The sequence below is a fragment of the Prionailurus bengalensis genome, chromosome B2 (genome assembly GCF_016509475.1).
Source record: "Prionailurus bengalensis isolate Pbe53 chromosome B2, Fcat_Pben_1.1_paternal_pri, whole genome shotgun sequence".
Taxonomy (NCBI): Eukaryota; Metazoa; Chordata; class Mammalia; order Carnivora; family Felidae; genus Prionailurus; species Prionailurus bengalensis.
Genome location: NC_057349.1, coordinates 18,044,341 through 18,061,855, shown reverse-complemented (window position 1 = coordinate 18,061,855; position 17,515 = coordinate 18,044,341). Strand labels below are relative to the sequence as shown.

Here is a 17,515-nt window from a genome sequence, read left to right as displayed (position 1 = left end):
TTTGAGCTCTGAAACCGCTTCCACGGAGGCAGGCGCCCTAAAGGCAGCCCTGCGCCCATGACGTAATTTGAGCGCCGACGCAGGAAGGACCCTACTTGCTCTGGCATCCGCTTTCGTCACTGTCTCAGCTGAGCGGCGCTGGTTGAAGGAGCACGTGTACTGCTGAATGGAGCTGGTCGCTGGTTGTTACGAACAGGTCCTTTTTGGGTTCGCAGTACGCCCCGAGCCAGCTGCAGGCGGCGACCACGAGGTAAGAGTGCGCTCCGGGAGGGACCGCGGGAGGAGGGGCGCGGGAAGGTCTGGTCGGGTTCCCGCACGGCCGTGGTAAGCACATCATCACAGGTAAACACACTGATCTCTTAGGGATTAATTGATGAATCAAACTCAAACGTATAATTTAGCTTTTTAAAACCTGGAGTAGGCATTCTCGTAAAACGAGATCATGTTTGTTGGGTTTAGTAGACATTCTGGCCACGGTGCAGGAAGGAAGCTGGCAAATGAGTCCGTTGACAGCCGGTGTACGCGTTCAGGATTTAAAGAAAGAACAGTTCGCTTTTACTGAGTTTTTGTCCTTGAATTTGACAAAATGTTAGATCTGGGTCGGGTTAAACCTCTCGTTGATAGTGTCTCCAGTTCATTCAGTGTTTTTGAACCCTTACCACGGAGCCGTTAATTGGTAGTGGAGGTGCAAAGAAGCCAAAGGAATGGGTACAGCGCTAGAGAGCTTGCCGACATAAGGGCAAAGGAGACAAATGCGTGGAGGGAAATTACAACAAAATAGAAGTATTTTTACTGGATGTGTGAGCAGAAAGGTTAAGTAAATTGCCGTTAGTCAAACAGATAGGACATACCCAGGATTAGAAATAAGATCTCTTAACTTTTAATCCAGTAGTATTTTTCCCTAAGCAAACCTAAGTATCTCCTAGAAACCCATTCTTTTCAGTACTTCTTTGTGAAAAAGCCAAGGTGTCAGTCTTGAATTAACCAGAAAACTGGAGGGATATAACTTGAATAATTACTTTGTCTCCTCCTGCTTATTAATCTTTTTGGCTGGAAGGTGCCATCTCTTGAATCTTTTTTTTTTTTTTTAATTTTTTTTTCCACGTTTTTATCTATTTTTGGGACAGAGAGAGACAGAGCATGAACGGGGGAGGGGCAGAGAGAGGGGGAGACACAGAATCGGAAACAGGCTCCAGGCTCCGAGCCATCAGCCCAGAGCCTGACGCGGGGCTTGAACTCACGGACCGCGAGATCGTGACCTGGCTGAAGTCGGACGCTTAACCGACTGCGCCACCCAGGCGCCCCTCATCTCTTGAATCTTAAAGATGATGCTATTGTGTTCTCTTTGTAATAAAGTCACTACATTGTTCCAGACACGTAGTGGTCTTCCCAGCAGCCTCCTGAGGCAAATACAGTTATCCCCATGTTACAGATAAGGAGCCTGAAGTTGAGATAGGTTAAGTGACCTGCGCAGTGCCACACAACTAATATTGGGAGACCTGGGACTCAAGTCCCTAGGTGTCTCTGAAACATGAAGCTCTTATACTACCCGCTGCTGCTTCTAAACCGAGACAGACCAGAGCTCAGATAATCAACATTCTTTCTGTAAAGTGCACAAGCAAAGATTGTCTTTGATTTATGGTCATAGCAGCCCCTCAGGAATATTGTGCCTTTACTCAAAAGAGGCTCCCTTGGTCCTGATTGATGGAAGGACTGTCTGATGCTGTAGTTATTTAGAAATTAATTTGCAATGACACATCTTAAGTGTGTTCAAAGAAATCTGATGGATTCTTCTTCTTCCGTGGTTTGTTTGATTTGCTAATACTCCTTTTTTAAAAAAACTTTTAATGTTTATTTTTGAGAGAGACAGAGTGCAAGTGGGGGAGGGGCAGAGAGAGAGGGAGACAAGAATCCGAAGCAGGCTCCAGGCTCTGAGCTGTCAGCACAAAGCCCGATGTGGGACTCGAACCCACGAACCGCGAGATCATGACCTGAACCGAAGTCGGACACTTAACTGACTGAGCCACCCAGGTGCCCCAATTTGCTAATACTTCTTGATGCGTCTCCCTCAGTTTGAGGTGTGTGTGTGTATTCAGCTCTCTTATTCCTTGCACTCAACCATTTCACTTATTTGGTCCAAAAGTTGCATATCAATAAGCATAGAGTTCTTGAGATCTCATCATTGGTCATTCTCTAGGGCTTATTTTAGTACTAATGGAGACACAGTGTTTATCCTGTTTATTTTTCTTCATAAGACTTGTCATTTATACTCCTCTCTATGTGATACCGTATTTATTTACAGTTTGTCTCTCCCACAGGGATGGCAGTTACATTAGAATTACGGCTTTCTTCACTGTTACATATCAACTGTCCAAAATGATGCCAAGCACATAGTAGTCATTTAGTATTTGAACGAATAAATTCAAATCAAATCTGAACATTTGAATGAATGAATAGTGAAGTCTCACATATAAGTACATATATGAAGGAGTTAAGGATTGGAATAGGACCTTAAAGTAATCCGGGCTCCATAATTGTTTTGGAGTCTTGATTGCCTTCCTGTCTCCTTGCTGCCTGCCTTTTTTAATTCTCAGGGTCTTTGTTTTTCTTAGTCTGCTATCCTTGCATAGTTTTTTCTCAATTTGTAAGTATCCACTGGTAGTTTTCATGGATTGTGGAACCACTTATGTGTTTCTGGAGAACTGTGATGTGATTGTGACACTGATTGCGTGTTTTACTCTTCAGCAAAAATGGACTCCTGTGGCTGACTTCACTCACCATGCCCACACTGCCTCCTTGTCAGCAGTGGCTGTAAATAGTCGTTTTGTAGTCACTGGGAGCAAAGATGAAACAATTCACATATATGACATGAAAAAGAAGGTAGACCATGGGGCTCTAGTGCATCACAACGGTAAGAAAATTATATCCTTTAAGACAATGGTGAGGCGTCATTACTTGACAATTTGACTTGAGTTGAACAATTCATTAAGTGCCTATTACATAGTAGATTCTGTGCTAGGAAATACAGAAATGAAAAAAAACATGTCTTTTGTTTTTAAGTTCTTCACGGTCCATATTGAGAGACAGAAGGGGGGCACTTAACTGCATCTGGAGGGAGTGGGAGGAAGCAGAAAGTTCCCTAAAATGACATCTGACTGAATTATCTTAGAAGAGAAGTGCCAGTTGTTAGCCAGGTGAAGTTTTCAAGGTGGGAGAGAGGACATCCCAGGCAGAGCAGGAAGTGCACGGAGCACAGTAGCAGCCTCATGCTGATGGCTGACTTCGTTGAGGGAGTACCACGTACCCAGCAGTTTGCCAGTAAGGTACAGTTGCATCTTCGGCTTCCTAGAAGAGAAAACCAAGACTCAGGATGTTTTGTGAGTTGCCCATAGTCACAAAACAGTGGAACTGGAACTCAGACCTAGGTCTGAGCCCATGTCGTTAACCACTGGGTGCATGGGGACCTGCAAGCAAGTCGGTATTATGAGAAGGTTAGAACAGAGGTTAAGGTGATTGGGGAATTAGACAGGCCACGTCCTGGATGGTCCTTGAGAAGAAGAGGTTAGGGATTGAATGGTAGGGAGGGGCGGTGTGGGCTTGAGGAAAGTGCTGGCACCTGGCATACAAGAGAGATGTTGACCAAGGACAAGCAGAAGGACTAGTGAGAGTCTGCCTGATTGAAGTTGGAGGCTGTGGCCCGAGTAACATCCGTTTGCACTAAGCTCCAGACATTTTTGTGGGGAGCAGAAAGTTACCCGGTACCCATGCAACAGAAGGATTGATTTACAAAGGATTTTGATGAAAGATGGTTTAAGTTGTCAGTCTAGAGAAAATGGGGTGTTAAGGGCCTGCAGATCTCTGAAATAAAAAAGCAGGTGGAGTGAATGAAGGGGGCAAGAAGGGGCTGGTGAAAGGTGAGGTTGCAGGCAGGGAAGAGATTCTTCAAGAGTTGTAATGTGGAGCAACTCTAGGTGGTAACATGTCCTGGGTGTAGGTGCGAGGGACTGAACTAGAGAGGAAGCAAAGGTCACTGGAGGGGAGGTCAGGGCCTGGTGATTCTCCAGTCATGCTTGGGTTTTCCACACTGATGGTGAAGTTGTCCAGGATAGTGGTAGGATTTAGGAATAGGAAGACTGAATAGGTGTGTGTTTTTCCAGTATTGAACATTATTCTGTTTTTATTGTATTTTCCCAAGGCACAAAGAATGAGGTTTAACACGTGTTCCAGAAGGGAAATGGAAAGGAAGAACTCAAAATAGTAGAATCAGATATGTGCTTAGTTTGGGAAAGCTCTGCTCAGGTTGTTGATTTCCTGCTATTAAAGGGAGATAAGACAGCTACGCACTGGTTTCTAGCAGTAATTTAGAGAGTTCAGTGTCTTTCTCAGATGGTCCTTAGCTACTTTGACAAGTTTTTGCTTTTCAAGAGAAGCTAGACTTTGAGTGAGTTCAACATATGTTCTTTTTCCATTCTGCCTCCTATTCCCAGTTCCTACAAGAAAGTCCTCTCTCCCTTAGGTGTGGAAGAAATAATTTAAATCAATCTGGTCTGCCTAAAGCCATTGGTACAGGTGTTGCACAATAAGGATGGGACTTACTTAGAAGGAGTTTGGATGCGGGTGCAGTATGGTTCCTAACTTCCTTCATTCTTTGTATAACTCCTGTTTATCTAACAGTTGGTAATAGATCTTTACCAAGGTAGGAAATAAGTTGATAGAAAAGAAAACGGGCAAAAGTGGCTAAAGACTCCCACTTTGATAAAGTTGTATGTTACCCCAATATATTTGGGGATGGGGCTGGGCGGTGTGCAAAATTATATTCATCAGAGATCTTTTAATCTTTCCATATAAAGGACAAAGTAAAGGACTCACCAGGAGGTGGCAGGTGAACAACAGTGACCCAAGGGTTCATATTCTTATTTGAAAAGGACAAGATAGTAAATATTTAGGCTCTGCGGCCATATGGTCTCTGTTTTGATTGCTCAGCTCTGCTGTTGCAGTGCAGAAAACAGCCATAGACATTTGGGAACTGAACAAGCAAGTCTGTGTTCTGGAAAACTGCATTTATCAAAACAGGCCACCAGTCAGATTTAACTTAGAAACAGTAGTTTGTTGACCACTGAGCTATAGGAAGAGTAAGCTGATGGACACAAGCTTTAAAGGATAGGGAGTTTTATTTGAGGGTCAGGGTATCATACGTTGTCCATATACAGGGACTGCTTTTGGGGGTCAGAAGAATGCTGGGTTCCTCTATCACCTTAACCTCCTTCCAGCAAGGTTAATATTTGAGGCCATAGAACATGTTTGTCTCTATCTCAAGAGCTGTAGAAGAAATTCATGGGAGATTCAGATTTTAATTTTTGGGCAGAGGGGAGTGGAGTTGTTTGTGAAGAAGTTGAAAAGCTGTAGGAAAATTTGTGAACCATGCAAAGGAGATTACAGAAGGCATAGTTGAACAGTAGAACAGTTTATAAAATTGTTTTAATAAATTCTTTGTGTTTTAAGATTTTAAAAAATTTTTAGTTATTTTTTTTAAAGATTTTATTTTTAAGTAATCTCTAAACCCATTGTGGGGGCTCAAACAACCCCGAGATCAAGAGTCATCTGCTCTACCAACTAAGCCAACCAGGCGCCCCTGTAATAAATTCTTAGGACAGTGAATGAAAACTGTAGAAATCAAATAGAAAACAGCTCTGGAGTGATAATAATTGGATTGTGGATGATTGGGTAGCTAACTAACTGATTAGAAAGTAATAATCATTCCTCTCTTCTCTTTCAATAAAGAAAGAAAGGGAGGGAGCCAGGGTGCCTGGGTGGCCTCCAACTCTTGATTTTGGCTCAGGTCAAGATCCCAGGTCCTGGGATTCAGCTGTATTAAGTGTGGAGCCTGCTTGATGCTCCTCTCTCCCACTTGTGTTCTCTCTCTCCCTCTCCCTCTCCCTCTCCCTCTCCCTCTCCCTCTCCCTCTCCCTCTCCCTCTCCCTCTCCCTCTCTCTCTCCCCCCACCTCTCCCCCTCTCTCTCTTAAAAACACACACACACACACACACACAATGCAAAAACAAAAACCAAAACAAAGAAAAGGGAAAGGAAAGGAAGAAGTCATATGGTTGTATATCTTGGTTTGTTCCCCAAATTAGCTGGTTTATTAGTTGGTTTTTTTGACTTCTGCTCAAATAATCCTAGCCAGCCATCTCCTAAATTTATGATTCTGGACCCATAGAGCAAGTAAATGAACCGATTAGCTCTAGTCTGTATCTACAACTAGAGAAATTCTGTTGAAAGTATTTGCACAGCCTTGAAATTGTATGTTCTGATATGAAAAAATTAATTTCTTCACCTAAGACTTTAAGGTTTATTTCACTAATGCTGACGTTAGATTTTTACCTACCACAGCATAGCCTTCAAACCAGAAATGGAGTTTGCATTCAAAGTGAACATTAAGTTGGTCTATTTCGGTTTTTCCACAGGCACGATAACTTGCCTGAAATTCTATGGCAACAGGCACTTAATCAGTGGGGCAGAAGATGGAGTCATTTGTGTCTGGGATGCAAAGAAATGGGAGTGCCTGAAGTCCATTAAAGCTCATAAGTGAGTCTAGCCCTTTCCCATTGGTGGTCTCCAGGTACCAGTCAAGTTGGGGGCTAACTGTTGGTTTCCTTGTAGAGGACACGTGACCTTCCTTTCTATTCACCCATCTGGCAAGTTGGCCCTGTCTGTGGGTACGGATAAGACATTGAGGTAAGTCATTAATGCCAAGAGCATCTTTTCTCAGTTGTGGTCTTTGTTCTCCAAGTACAACAGCAGGAACCTAACCATCAGGGTATTTTTTACTACAATAATTAGATACACTTCTGTCTTGTGTCCTGGCTGTCAGCTACTTAGAGATACTGCAGTACAAGGAAAAGCTGAAAGCCAGTGAACCTTTTCATGACGGTAGAGGAAAAAAAGGACAGACTCTGTGTTCAGACATACACATTACATCCCAGTCATTCATTCGGAGTTGGGAAGCAAAGAGGATGGTCCTATAAAGCAATGTTTTAAGAGGTGAAACCTTTTGAAAATATATTAAACATTTTAAGTAGATGAAAGGGGTGTGGGAATGGATGCATTAATCTTGTTTAATGGTAAATATTTCCAGTGTTGTTGTAAGAAACATGACAGTTCCAAATAGCGGCATCTGTAGTAAATTGTCATTTGAGTAAGTGTTCATTACGCTTACCTTTACACCTAGTAAAAGTTACCATGCCATAAGTGAGCTTCCTGTTTTGCAGAACATGGAATCTTGTGGAAGGAAGATCAGCATTCATAAAAAACATAAAGCAAAGTGAGTACTTTTATTTGGAATGTTTTTTATAACTTGATGGAATATGAATGTAGACACACGCATTCTTGTGTGCGTGCGTGCTCACCTTTCTTTCCCCTGCATGATGGTGGTTACCTCCTAGAGCAATGCTTTGGGTTACTTTTCCCATTTTCTTTTTTTTCCCATTTTAGATTGGGATTCTTGTTGTGACTGTGTCACCTACCAGCTCTCCAACCTTTGATGATTCTTTAATCCAGTTTATTTTCTAAACCTTAACTTGCAAAATATGCATCAAAATTTCTTATGAAGGGTAAATAGGACAGTGGATGTGAAATGCATGGTATAGCTATTTGCTATTTTTGTTATTACTCTGATCATTGTTTATGAAATAAAAAAAGCTTTTTTTTTTTTTTTTTAACTTGCAGATGCTCACATAGTGGAATGGTCCCCAAGAGGAGAGAAATACGTAGTTGTTATGCTGAATAAAATAGATATCTATCAACTTGACACTGCATCCGTTAGTGGCACCATCACAAATGAAAAGAGAATATCTTCTGTTACGTTTCTTTCAGTAAGTGATGAGAAATCAGTGGTGGAATCTTAGTGTATATGATGATGGTTGCAATTGTTGATGACATTCCGGGTATTCTTTTTCTCTCTTCTAGGAGTCTGTCCTTGCAGTGGCTGGAGATGAAGAAGTTGTAAGGTTTTTTGACTGTGATTCACTGATGTGTCTCTGTGAATTTAAAGCTCATGATAACAGGTATTTTTTTTCCCTTGCCAGTCTCTATGTGTATGTGTGTATGTAAGTGTAGAGTCTCCAGTAAGTGTCACGTATGCAATAGTTTCATAAGGTAGGGTGCATTCCTACATATATATGATTTCTGGAGTCTGAGAGGATGGTAGAAATGTCTTGGCCTTAGTGCAAAAGTAGGGAAGTTGTCATCAGGACTAGTGATTTGCACAAGATGTTTTTCCAATAATACTAGGCTTGGGGCCTAAAATCAGTCATATTTGAAGAGGAACAAAAAAAAACGATCTTGAGCTTTGCCAGGATCTCTCTTGTCCTTTTATTTTATTCCTCTTTTCCACTTCTCCCTGTGCACACTACTTGTTTTTCCTGCAGGAGAAATATGTGACAGCAATGACTTCTGTTTTATGCCAGTCTTTCTTACCTGTCACTGCTCACTGTATCTCTGGATAGACACTGCCATTCAGAGTAAACGGCTAAGTGACTTGGCCAAGGTTACCCCACTGTTGGGTGCTGGAGCTGGGATCCAAACCCAGTCCTGTCTGCCTCTGCTTTTTCTACTACAATTTTGGGAAGGGTGATAATGCACTGTTCTACTTTAATGTGCTTCATTTACTTGTCCTTTTATGTCTTAAGTAAGTCCTAGTTTTTACTTTCCAAATAGCAGTTTTTAAGAAATCTCTTGGCAATACTCAAATACTGCAGTGTACCGGCTCTGGTTTTCCCCTGCATTAGGAAGTGTTCATTCAAGGCCATGTCAAAGGTACTTAATAACACTAGTACACTTAAGCTAACACTTAGGATATTTGGCTGTTTATTCATTTAACAAGTATTCATTGAGCATCCATTAAGAACTGCACTTAGTATTTAATGATGAATGGAAAAGATAAGTTGCATTTAGTGGCTCTAGTTGTAGAGCAACAGACAGACGATGAACAAGTAGGCAGGTAATTAGAACAGGAATAGAAATGTGTGCTTTAAGAATAACAGACATAACTTGCACAGTTTGATCCAGAAAGGGGGAGGGGGTAGGACTTGAGAGGGGTAAAAGGGAGCCGTTTCTGAAGAGACGAGCGATGGCACGCAGTCACCTGAGGGAGGAAAGAGCTGGATATATTTTAACAAGAGATGGAAGAACGTTGTGACTAGATCAGAGTGAGCCAAATGGTACATGGCCTTGTAGACTGGTGAAGAGTTTAGATTTTAGCTAAGGGCCTTTGTAGATTTTTTGTTTCCTATTGTGGAAAAATGTAAAGGCCAATAGACCAGTTTAAAGAAGCAACCCCCATAGACCCACCACCCAGCTTCAGCAGTTGTCAGTTTATGGCCAGACATGCTTTATATATACCCCCATACCCTTCCTCCTCTCCTGTGTTATTTAAAAAAAAATTTTTGGGGGGCGCCTGGGTGGCTCAGTCGGTTGAGCACTGGCTTCAGCTCAGGTCACGATCTCACGGTCCGTGAGTTCGAGCCCCGCGTCGGGCTCTGTGCTGACAGCTCAGAGCCTGGAGCCTGTTTCGGATTCTGTGTGTCCCTCTCTCTCTGACCCTCCCCCATTCATGCTCTGTCTCTCTCTGTCTCAAAAATAAATAAACTTAAAAAAAAATTTTATTTTAATGTCTATTTTTGAGAGAGAGAGAGAAAGAGCCAAAGCCATGATTGGGGGAGGGGCAGAGAGAGGGAGACACAGAATCCGAAGCAGGCTCCAGGCTCTGAGCTGTCAGCACAGAGCCCGACATGGGGCTTGAAACCACGAACCGCGAGATCCACCCAGACACCCTTATCCTGTGTTATTTTAAAAAAGATCCTAGTTTTGTAGGATTTTAAGCCTGGGACTAACATGATTTGATTGATAGTTTTAAAAAATTGTTAGCAAAAATGGAAGCAGAGAGACCAGTTAGGCTCCCTGGGAATCCAGAAGAACAGGGGTAGTGGCTTAGACTAGGGTGGTGGCATTGGAGGGGCGGTAGAAACGGGTGCGTAGGAGGAAGCCCATGGTTCGTTTCCGTTGTCTTACTTGGCTCTTCATACTGAACTTGGAGTATCTTGAGGTGAAGGACTTTAAGTATCTTTATGTCATTTGTGATAACCTAATTACTTATGGTTGTCATGATCATCTTTTCAACTTTTTCTTAACATATGGTTAATAATCCACTTTATCTTAGAACTTAGACCCTGAAAATGGCGCACTGACTGATGGGGATGTGAAGCACAGTTCTATTTTAGCACCGTTCCTTGAGCAGTTTGGAAGCACTTGAAACATTGAAAAATCGAGAGATTGTGTGCATAGAAGCTCTACAATGGTATTGTACTATCTGGAAGAAAGGATCCTTTATGGTGTTAATATTTCTATTTTAGGATAAAGGACATGTTCAGTTTTGAAATTCCAGAGCATCATGTTATTGTTACAGCATCAAGTGATGGTTTCGTCAAAATGTGGAAGCTTAAGCAGAATAAGGTTGGTGTCTTAGCACAATGTGAATGCGCTTTAATGCAAGTCTTTATTATCAGTATTGTTTTGAGTTAAGTGAGGTGGAATATTTTCCAAAGGTCATAAGGCAGAGATCTTTTTAAAAACCTGAGATCTCTTCCACGCATGATTGATACTCATAGTTTTAAAGTTAGGGTTCCAAGAGCCACGGTGGGGGTTGGTGTTTTGAGTCTCAGCTGGCAGGATATGAGAACTCGTGCTTTTTCAATCAGAGAAATGCTGCTTTCTTCTCTTTTGTGTGTAGATTGGTGTTCTCTGTAAGATTTTGTTAGATAAAAATGCTGCCATTACTGGGGTGCCTGGCTGGTCGGTAAAACACGTGACTCTTGATCTCAGGGTTGTGAGTTTAAGCCGCATGTTGGGTGTGGAGCCTATTTAAAAAAAAATACTGCCATTACTAAAAACTCAAAAATTCCTGATCAGTAATCTTAGAATAGTTTTGAACCAGATAAGTGGAAAATTACTCCCTTTAGTGGTCTCACTCTTAACAGATTTTCTTGTTTTTACTTGTTTTGCTTGGTTCTCTTATAAACCCATTCTACAAATGTAGTTTGTCGAGTGTGTGCTTTGTGCAAGATTCTTTGTTAAAACCTAGAAATGAACGAGACACGATCCTTTTCCTTGGTGAATTTACAATTTCTGAATATTCAGAAAGTGCCTTGCGAAGGGCATAGTCAGACCAAACATGGATCAAGATAATGGAATTCTTCTAAACAGTGTATTTTATTCTCAAGAAAATATAGTAAGTTTTAAATTAAGTTCACTCAGGGGTGCCTAACTGACTCAGTCAGTAGAGAATGCGACTCTTGGTCTTGGGGTTGTAAGTTTGAGCCTCACGTTGGGTGTAGAGATTACTTAAAAATGTAAAATAAAACCTTTGAAAAAAAGTTAAGTTCACTTGATTATGGAAAAAGAAAAGTATTTAAAATTCCCCCATGTTAAGAATTCTTCTTTCTTCTGTTTTAGAAAGTTCCTCCATCTTTACTCTGTGAAGTAAAAACTAATGCCAGGCTGACATGCCTTGGAGTGTGGCTAGACAGAGTGACAGACACAAAAGAAAGCCTTCCTCCGGCTGCAGAGCCTTCTCCTGGTAAGTGAAAGTGATTGTTTTTTAATAATTTGTTAGCTCTTGAATTGTTGAGGTGGAGGACATTCAGATAACTTCACTTCATCATCAGGTTGTGTTTATTTCAAGAAGGAAAAAGCAGTCTTTCAATGCACTGTCTCGGGGCACCTGGGTGGCTCAGTCAGTTAAGCATCTGACTTTGGCTCAGGTCATGATCTCATGATTCATGAGTTCGAGCCCTGTGTCAGGCTCTGTGCTGACAGCTCAGAGCCTGGAGCTTGCTTCGAGTTCTGTGACCCTCCTTCTCTGCCCCTCCCTTGCTTGTGCTCTGTTTCTGTCTCTCAAACGTAAATAAAATATTAAAAATAAAATAAATAAATAATGCACTGTCTCTTGTGTTTTAGTAAGTAAAGAAGAGTCCAAAATCAAAAAGGAAGCTGGCAATATAGTGCAGGAAGAAGAAAGGCAGTCCAAAGCTAATACGAAGAAATGTGGTTTAACTGATGACAGTAATAAGCCAACGAAAGGAAATAGCCTGGTGTCAACCAAGAAGAGGAAAATAGTAGAAATGTTGGAAAAAAAGAAGAAAAAAAAGAAAATATGAGTGATACAGTCAATCCCACATTCCTTCTATGAGAAAAACTTATTAGATGGAATCATTCTTTTCAAATGTGCCTGCCTCCCCTCCACGAGTAAAAGCTAGAAATTTCTTCTTTTGGAGAAGATGTACAGCTTAAAAAAACAGACAAACACATTTAGATGTTTTCTATTTTTATTTTTTATTTTTAACAATGGTAAAACAATTTTTGGTAGGCAGTGTTCTATTATGTATTATATATCGTGATATATAGTATGTTAATGTGTAATATATAATTTTTACCATTGTATAAAGCAAATAAAGATCTTAAAATATTTAGTTTAAAATATGCACAGTTTTGAACACATTCTTTACCAGAGATGGATAAAAAAGTTGTTTTTCAGATTTTTCTCCTAAATGGGGGAAGAATAAAACTTAGCCTTCCTTTGGCTTCTTCAGATGATTCTAGTACTTTTAATGCAGATTTTGATCCTTTTCGTAACCAAGGTATAAAAAGATTTTCATACCAGTAAGTATATATTAAGACCAACTCAAAACTCATGGACACGTAAAATATGTATGCATAAAGTGTATGCTTAAATTCAGGGCTATGTCCTTAAGAAGGTTCTTAGATTGCCAAACCTCATCAGACTACTCTGCTTCCACGCTGTGGATGAGAAGATAATTGAAGGTTTGGAAAATGACATTTTCAGGGTATGTTGTTTTTTTTCCCCCATCTGTTTCAGGCCAACAAAAACAGTCATTTAGTTAATCCAATAAAGATAATCTTAAATTCAGCCTGTTAATTATAATTTGTCATCTCTCTCTTCCTTGCCCACCCCCCCCCCCCAGTAGATTCCTGGGTATTTTGAAAAGACACATTAATAGAGGATTCATAGATGTGAATTAGCTGACCAGATGTCAAATACCTAAGGCTGACAGGGGAATCCCTCCTGTTCAGGCAAATTAAAACCTCAAGCATTTGGGCACTGGAATTGCCACTCACTTCACAGGAGGAAATCGTCTAGGAAGTGAGCCAGAATCCGTGTCTGACATTTCAGGCTACCTCCTCGTTAACTTCAGGCCTAAAAACAAAGATGAATAATATAGATTTGGGTTTTTTATTATGTTTTTGTTTAAATATTTAATATTTTTAGAGCAGTTTGAGGTTTGTTTATAACAAAAGGGAGAAGGTGCAGAGATTTCCCCTGTACCCGCTGCCTCTACCATGCACAGCCACACCTGATATCTACATCACTCATTAGAATGGTACGCTTTTTACCAGGGATGAACCTACACTGACGTGTTCGATTCACCCAAAGTTCATGGCTTACCTTGGGGATCACTCTTGGTGTTGAACACTGGATGGGTTTGGAAGAATGACCTATTATAATCCACAGAGCATTTCCACTGCTCTGCAACAACTCTTGTGTTCTGCCTGTTCATCTCTCCCCTACCCAGCCTTCCACGATCACTGATCTTTTTATGGCCTCCATGGTTTTGCCTTGTCCAGAATGGCACGTATTTAGAATCCTACAGTACTGTATCCTTTTCAGATTGGCTTCTTTCACTTAGGAATATGCATTTAAGCCTCTTCTGTGTCTTTTCATACCTTAATAGCTCATTTCTTTTTAATGCTCAATAGTATTCCATTGTGTGTGCCACACATTACCACTCATTCACTGCTGGAGGACATCTTGGTTGCCTCCCAAGTTTTGGCAGTTACGAACTTGCCATAAACATTTGCAAGTTTTGGGGTGGATGTGTTTTCAACTCCTTTGGGTAAATACTAAGTAGTGTGACTGATGGACTGTATGGTGAGTGTATGTGTAGGTTTGTGAGAAACGGCCATCCTGTCTTCCAAAGTAGCTGTACCATTTTTCAGTCCAGAACATTTGTCAGTGTTCTGGATCTTGGCCAATCTTGTGTCTAGTGGGATCTCGTTATTTTAATTTGCATTTCCCTGAGGACCTACGTGGAGCTTTTACTATGCTTATGTGCCATCTGGATATCTTTGGTAAAGCATCAAGCTACTTGGCCTATTTTTTAGTTAAATAGTTTCCTTACTATTGAGTTTTAAGAGTTCTTTGTACTTTAGGGGCACCTGGGTGGCTCAGTTGGTTAAGTGTCCGACTTCAGCTCGGGTCATGGTCTCACAGTTCGTGGGTTCTAGTCCCGCATCAGGCTCTGTGCTGACAGCCTAGAGCCTGCTTCAGATTCTGTGTCTCCCTCTCTCTCTGACCCTCCTCCACTCATGCTCTGTTTCTGTCTCAAAAATAAATAAAAATTGTGCATATGTATGTACACACACACACACACGATTTCTTTGTATTTTGGATAGCAATCCTTTATCAGATGTGTCTTTGAAAATATTTTTTTCCCTGTGAGTAGCTTGTCTTTTCATTCTCTTGATAATATTATCTTTTGCAGAAGTTTTTAATTTTAATGAAGCCTAGCTAATCAATTATTTCTTTCACAGGTCATATTTTTGATGTATCTAAAAAGGCTTCACCATCCCCGAATGTCCTCTAAGTTTTCTCTTAAGTTTCTTTATGGGAGTTTTACAGTTTTGCATTTTCCATTTAGGTCCGTGATCCATCCTGAGCTAAGTTTTGTGAAAGATGTTAGGTCTGTGTCTAGATTTTTTTTTTCTTTTTTTTTTTACACATAGATGTTCAGTTCACCATTTGTTGAAGACACTATTTTTGTTTTGTAGTATTGTCTCTGCTCCTTTGTCAAAAATCGGTTGTACAGTTGACTCTTGGACAATGTGGGTTTGAACTGTATGGGTCCATTTACCGATTTTTTTTCAATAAATACAGTATTGTAAATGCATTTTCTCTTGTGTTTTCTTAGCATGTTCTTTTCTCTAGCTTTATTGTAAGAGCACGTATATAATTCACATATAACATACAAAATATGTGTTAATCAACTGTGTTATCAGTAAGGCTTTTGGTCAGCAGTAGACTTTTAATTAACTTTGAGGAGAGACAAAAGTTAATATGCAGATTTTTTGACTGCCTGAAGGGTCAGGGCCCATAACTGAGCTGTTCAAAAGTCATCTGTATTTGTGGTGGTCTATTTCTGGGCTCTCTATTCTGTTCTGTTGATCTACTTGTCCTTCCCCTCTATGTACAGTCTGCACATAGTCTTGGCCATCTACATGTCGAATTATCCACTTTGATACTTGTGTCTGAGCAGATTCTCCTCCCAGGTTCACTCTTTCCCAATTCAGAATGCACCATGTCACCTATATCTCCCCCTCCTTTGTTCACTAGCCCTGTGCCAGGCGCTACCCTAGATTCTGGGTGCTGAAAGGAAAAGTGTGATCCCAGCCTAAAGGACGAAAGTTGGTAAATAATTAATTACACATTACGTGAACAGATCTGCCTGGATGACTCTCCTGTAGCCTGAAACCTTTTTGAGCACCCCTCCCTTCTTTCCTTTTGTTGAACCACACCCTTAAGTATACCCTCGGTGCATAACATCCTTGATCTGCCCTGCAAATATGACTGACACATACCTATTCTTTTTTTTTTTTTTTAAGTTTACTGATTTTAAGAGAGAGAGTGTGCGAGCAGGGGAAGGGCAGAGAGAGAGAATCCCAAACAGGGTCAGCGCAGAGCCCAGCGTGGGGCTCGAATCCATGAATCGTGAGATTATGACCTGAGCCTAAATCAAGAGTTGGACGTTTGCGCCGCCCAGGCACCCAGTTACTTAAAATCTGAATCCAAGTTAGTTAACATACAGTATAATAATGGTTTCAGGAGTAGAATTTAGTGATTCATCACTTACAATAACACCCAGTGCTCATCACAAGTGCCCTCCTTCTTGTTCATTGCCCATTTAGCCCATCTTCCCAACATCCCCAAGCAACCCTGTTTGTTCTCCGTATTTAAAAGTGTCTTACGGTTTGCCTCCCTCTGTTTTTATTTTTTTCCTTCCTTTCGCCTATGTTTGTAAGTGAAATAAGTCAGAAAGGCAAAGATATGATTTCATTCATATGTGGAATTTCCGAAACATACCTAGTCTTTAACATCCTCCTCTTGAGTGGTCCCTCAGCACATACTCTGTTGCAGGATTTTTTTTTTTTTTTTTTTTTTTTTGGCCTCAATACCCTGGGGTTTGTTGTCTCGACGCTTTGAAGTATGAAGAAGTGGACACAAAATGAGCAGCAGGCAAAAGTTTATTCGCGTAGAAGATTAGAAAGTAAGACTAGGGGGCGCCTGGGTGGCTCAGGTCATGATCTCGCAGTTTGTGAATTTGAGCCCCGCATCCGGCTCTGTACTGACAGCTCAGAGCCTGGAGCCTGCTTCGGATTCTGTGTCTCCCTCTCTCTCTGCCCCTCCCCTGCTCACTCTCTGTCCCTCAAAAATAAAAGTTAAAACAAGTTTAAAAAAAATAGTATGAAATGTCTCTTTATAGATGGGGGGTGGGGCATTTGGAGGTGAATACCCACAACAATAGGTAAGGATCTTTGTTTTATAATTCTGGTCAGCCCTCCCTCCCCTTCCCCCGGGTTCCTTCTTAGGTCCCCCCTTTATTGGCGAGAGAACTCTCGGTGCTGGGTTGTCCGTTCCTGATTGGCTCGATTCCATTGTACGAGGGGTGCTATGTGGCCATGTCATTCCTTGTGGGTCATACCTTTTATGGTCTGAGGGGAACCTGAGAGGGAGGAGGTGGTGACTACTACATTCTTAAGAGGAACCGTATGCCGGAGGGAGTTTTTCTGTGGTCAGATGCTCCCAGCATTGTCCCCAAATATGTGTTTCCACACCCAGGGACCTCCGGTCCTCACCTTTCCCTCTCTGCCTGCTGAATCCTATCTTTTCCTATCATACTCCCTGCCCCTGGCACTCGAAAAGCAAGTCTTCGGGCGAGTGGGATCCAAGAGACCTACTTGTCTTGTGGTAGCCAAAGGAACACTCCGTCCACAAGCCCCCTACGAAGGGGCCATTTCTTGTCAAGCTAGACTTGTCAGCCTTTTTGTTTGGTCTAGCGGCTCCTCTGGTCTTTGGCGGTCTTTTGGCATTCACCTCCCTTTCGCAGAACACCTGTAATGGCCTGGGATGGTCAGGGGCCGCTTGACTGAGGACTTTAATAAAAAAAAAATGAGACGTGAGTTTTTAGACAAGGATAAAAGGGCATTTCTGGCAGAGGAAATGGGGTGCTGTCTCAGCTAAGAGACACTTAGCTGCGAGACACAAAAAGCTGCTCTGGCTAAACAGAGGGCACGGGGCTGGAGTTTTAACAAAGACACAGGTGCGTCGGACAGAAGAGAACCAGAGCTCAGAAAGGGAGAGGGTGCAGTCAGGGCCATCCCTCCGT

General features: G+C 41.5%; 1 protein-coding gene across 1 annotated transcript; it reads left to right on the top strand.

Annotated features, from left to right (window-relative positions):
* The first annotated feature begins 64 nt into the window (after positions 1-64).
* Positions 65-15,022, top strand: PAK1IP1 (PAK1 interacting protein 1). Its single transcript, XM_043590837.1, has 10 exons — positions 65-250; positions 2,746-2,911; positions 6,467-6,587; positions 6,663-6,737; positions 7,271-7,323; positions 7,728-7,873; positions 7,968-8,065; positions 10,412-10,511; positions 11,511-11,630; positions 12,014-15,022. Exons 1-10 carry the CDS (start codon positions 167-169, stop codon positions 12,212-12,214), a joined length of 1,164 nt encoding a protein of 387 aa, XP_043446772.1. The 5' UTR covers positions 65-166; the 3' UTR covers positions 12,215-15,022.
* Positions 15,023-17,515: the final 2,493 nt, after the last annotated feature.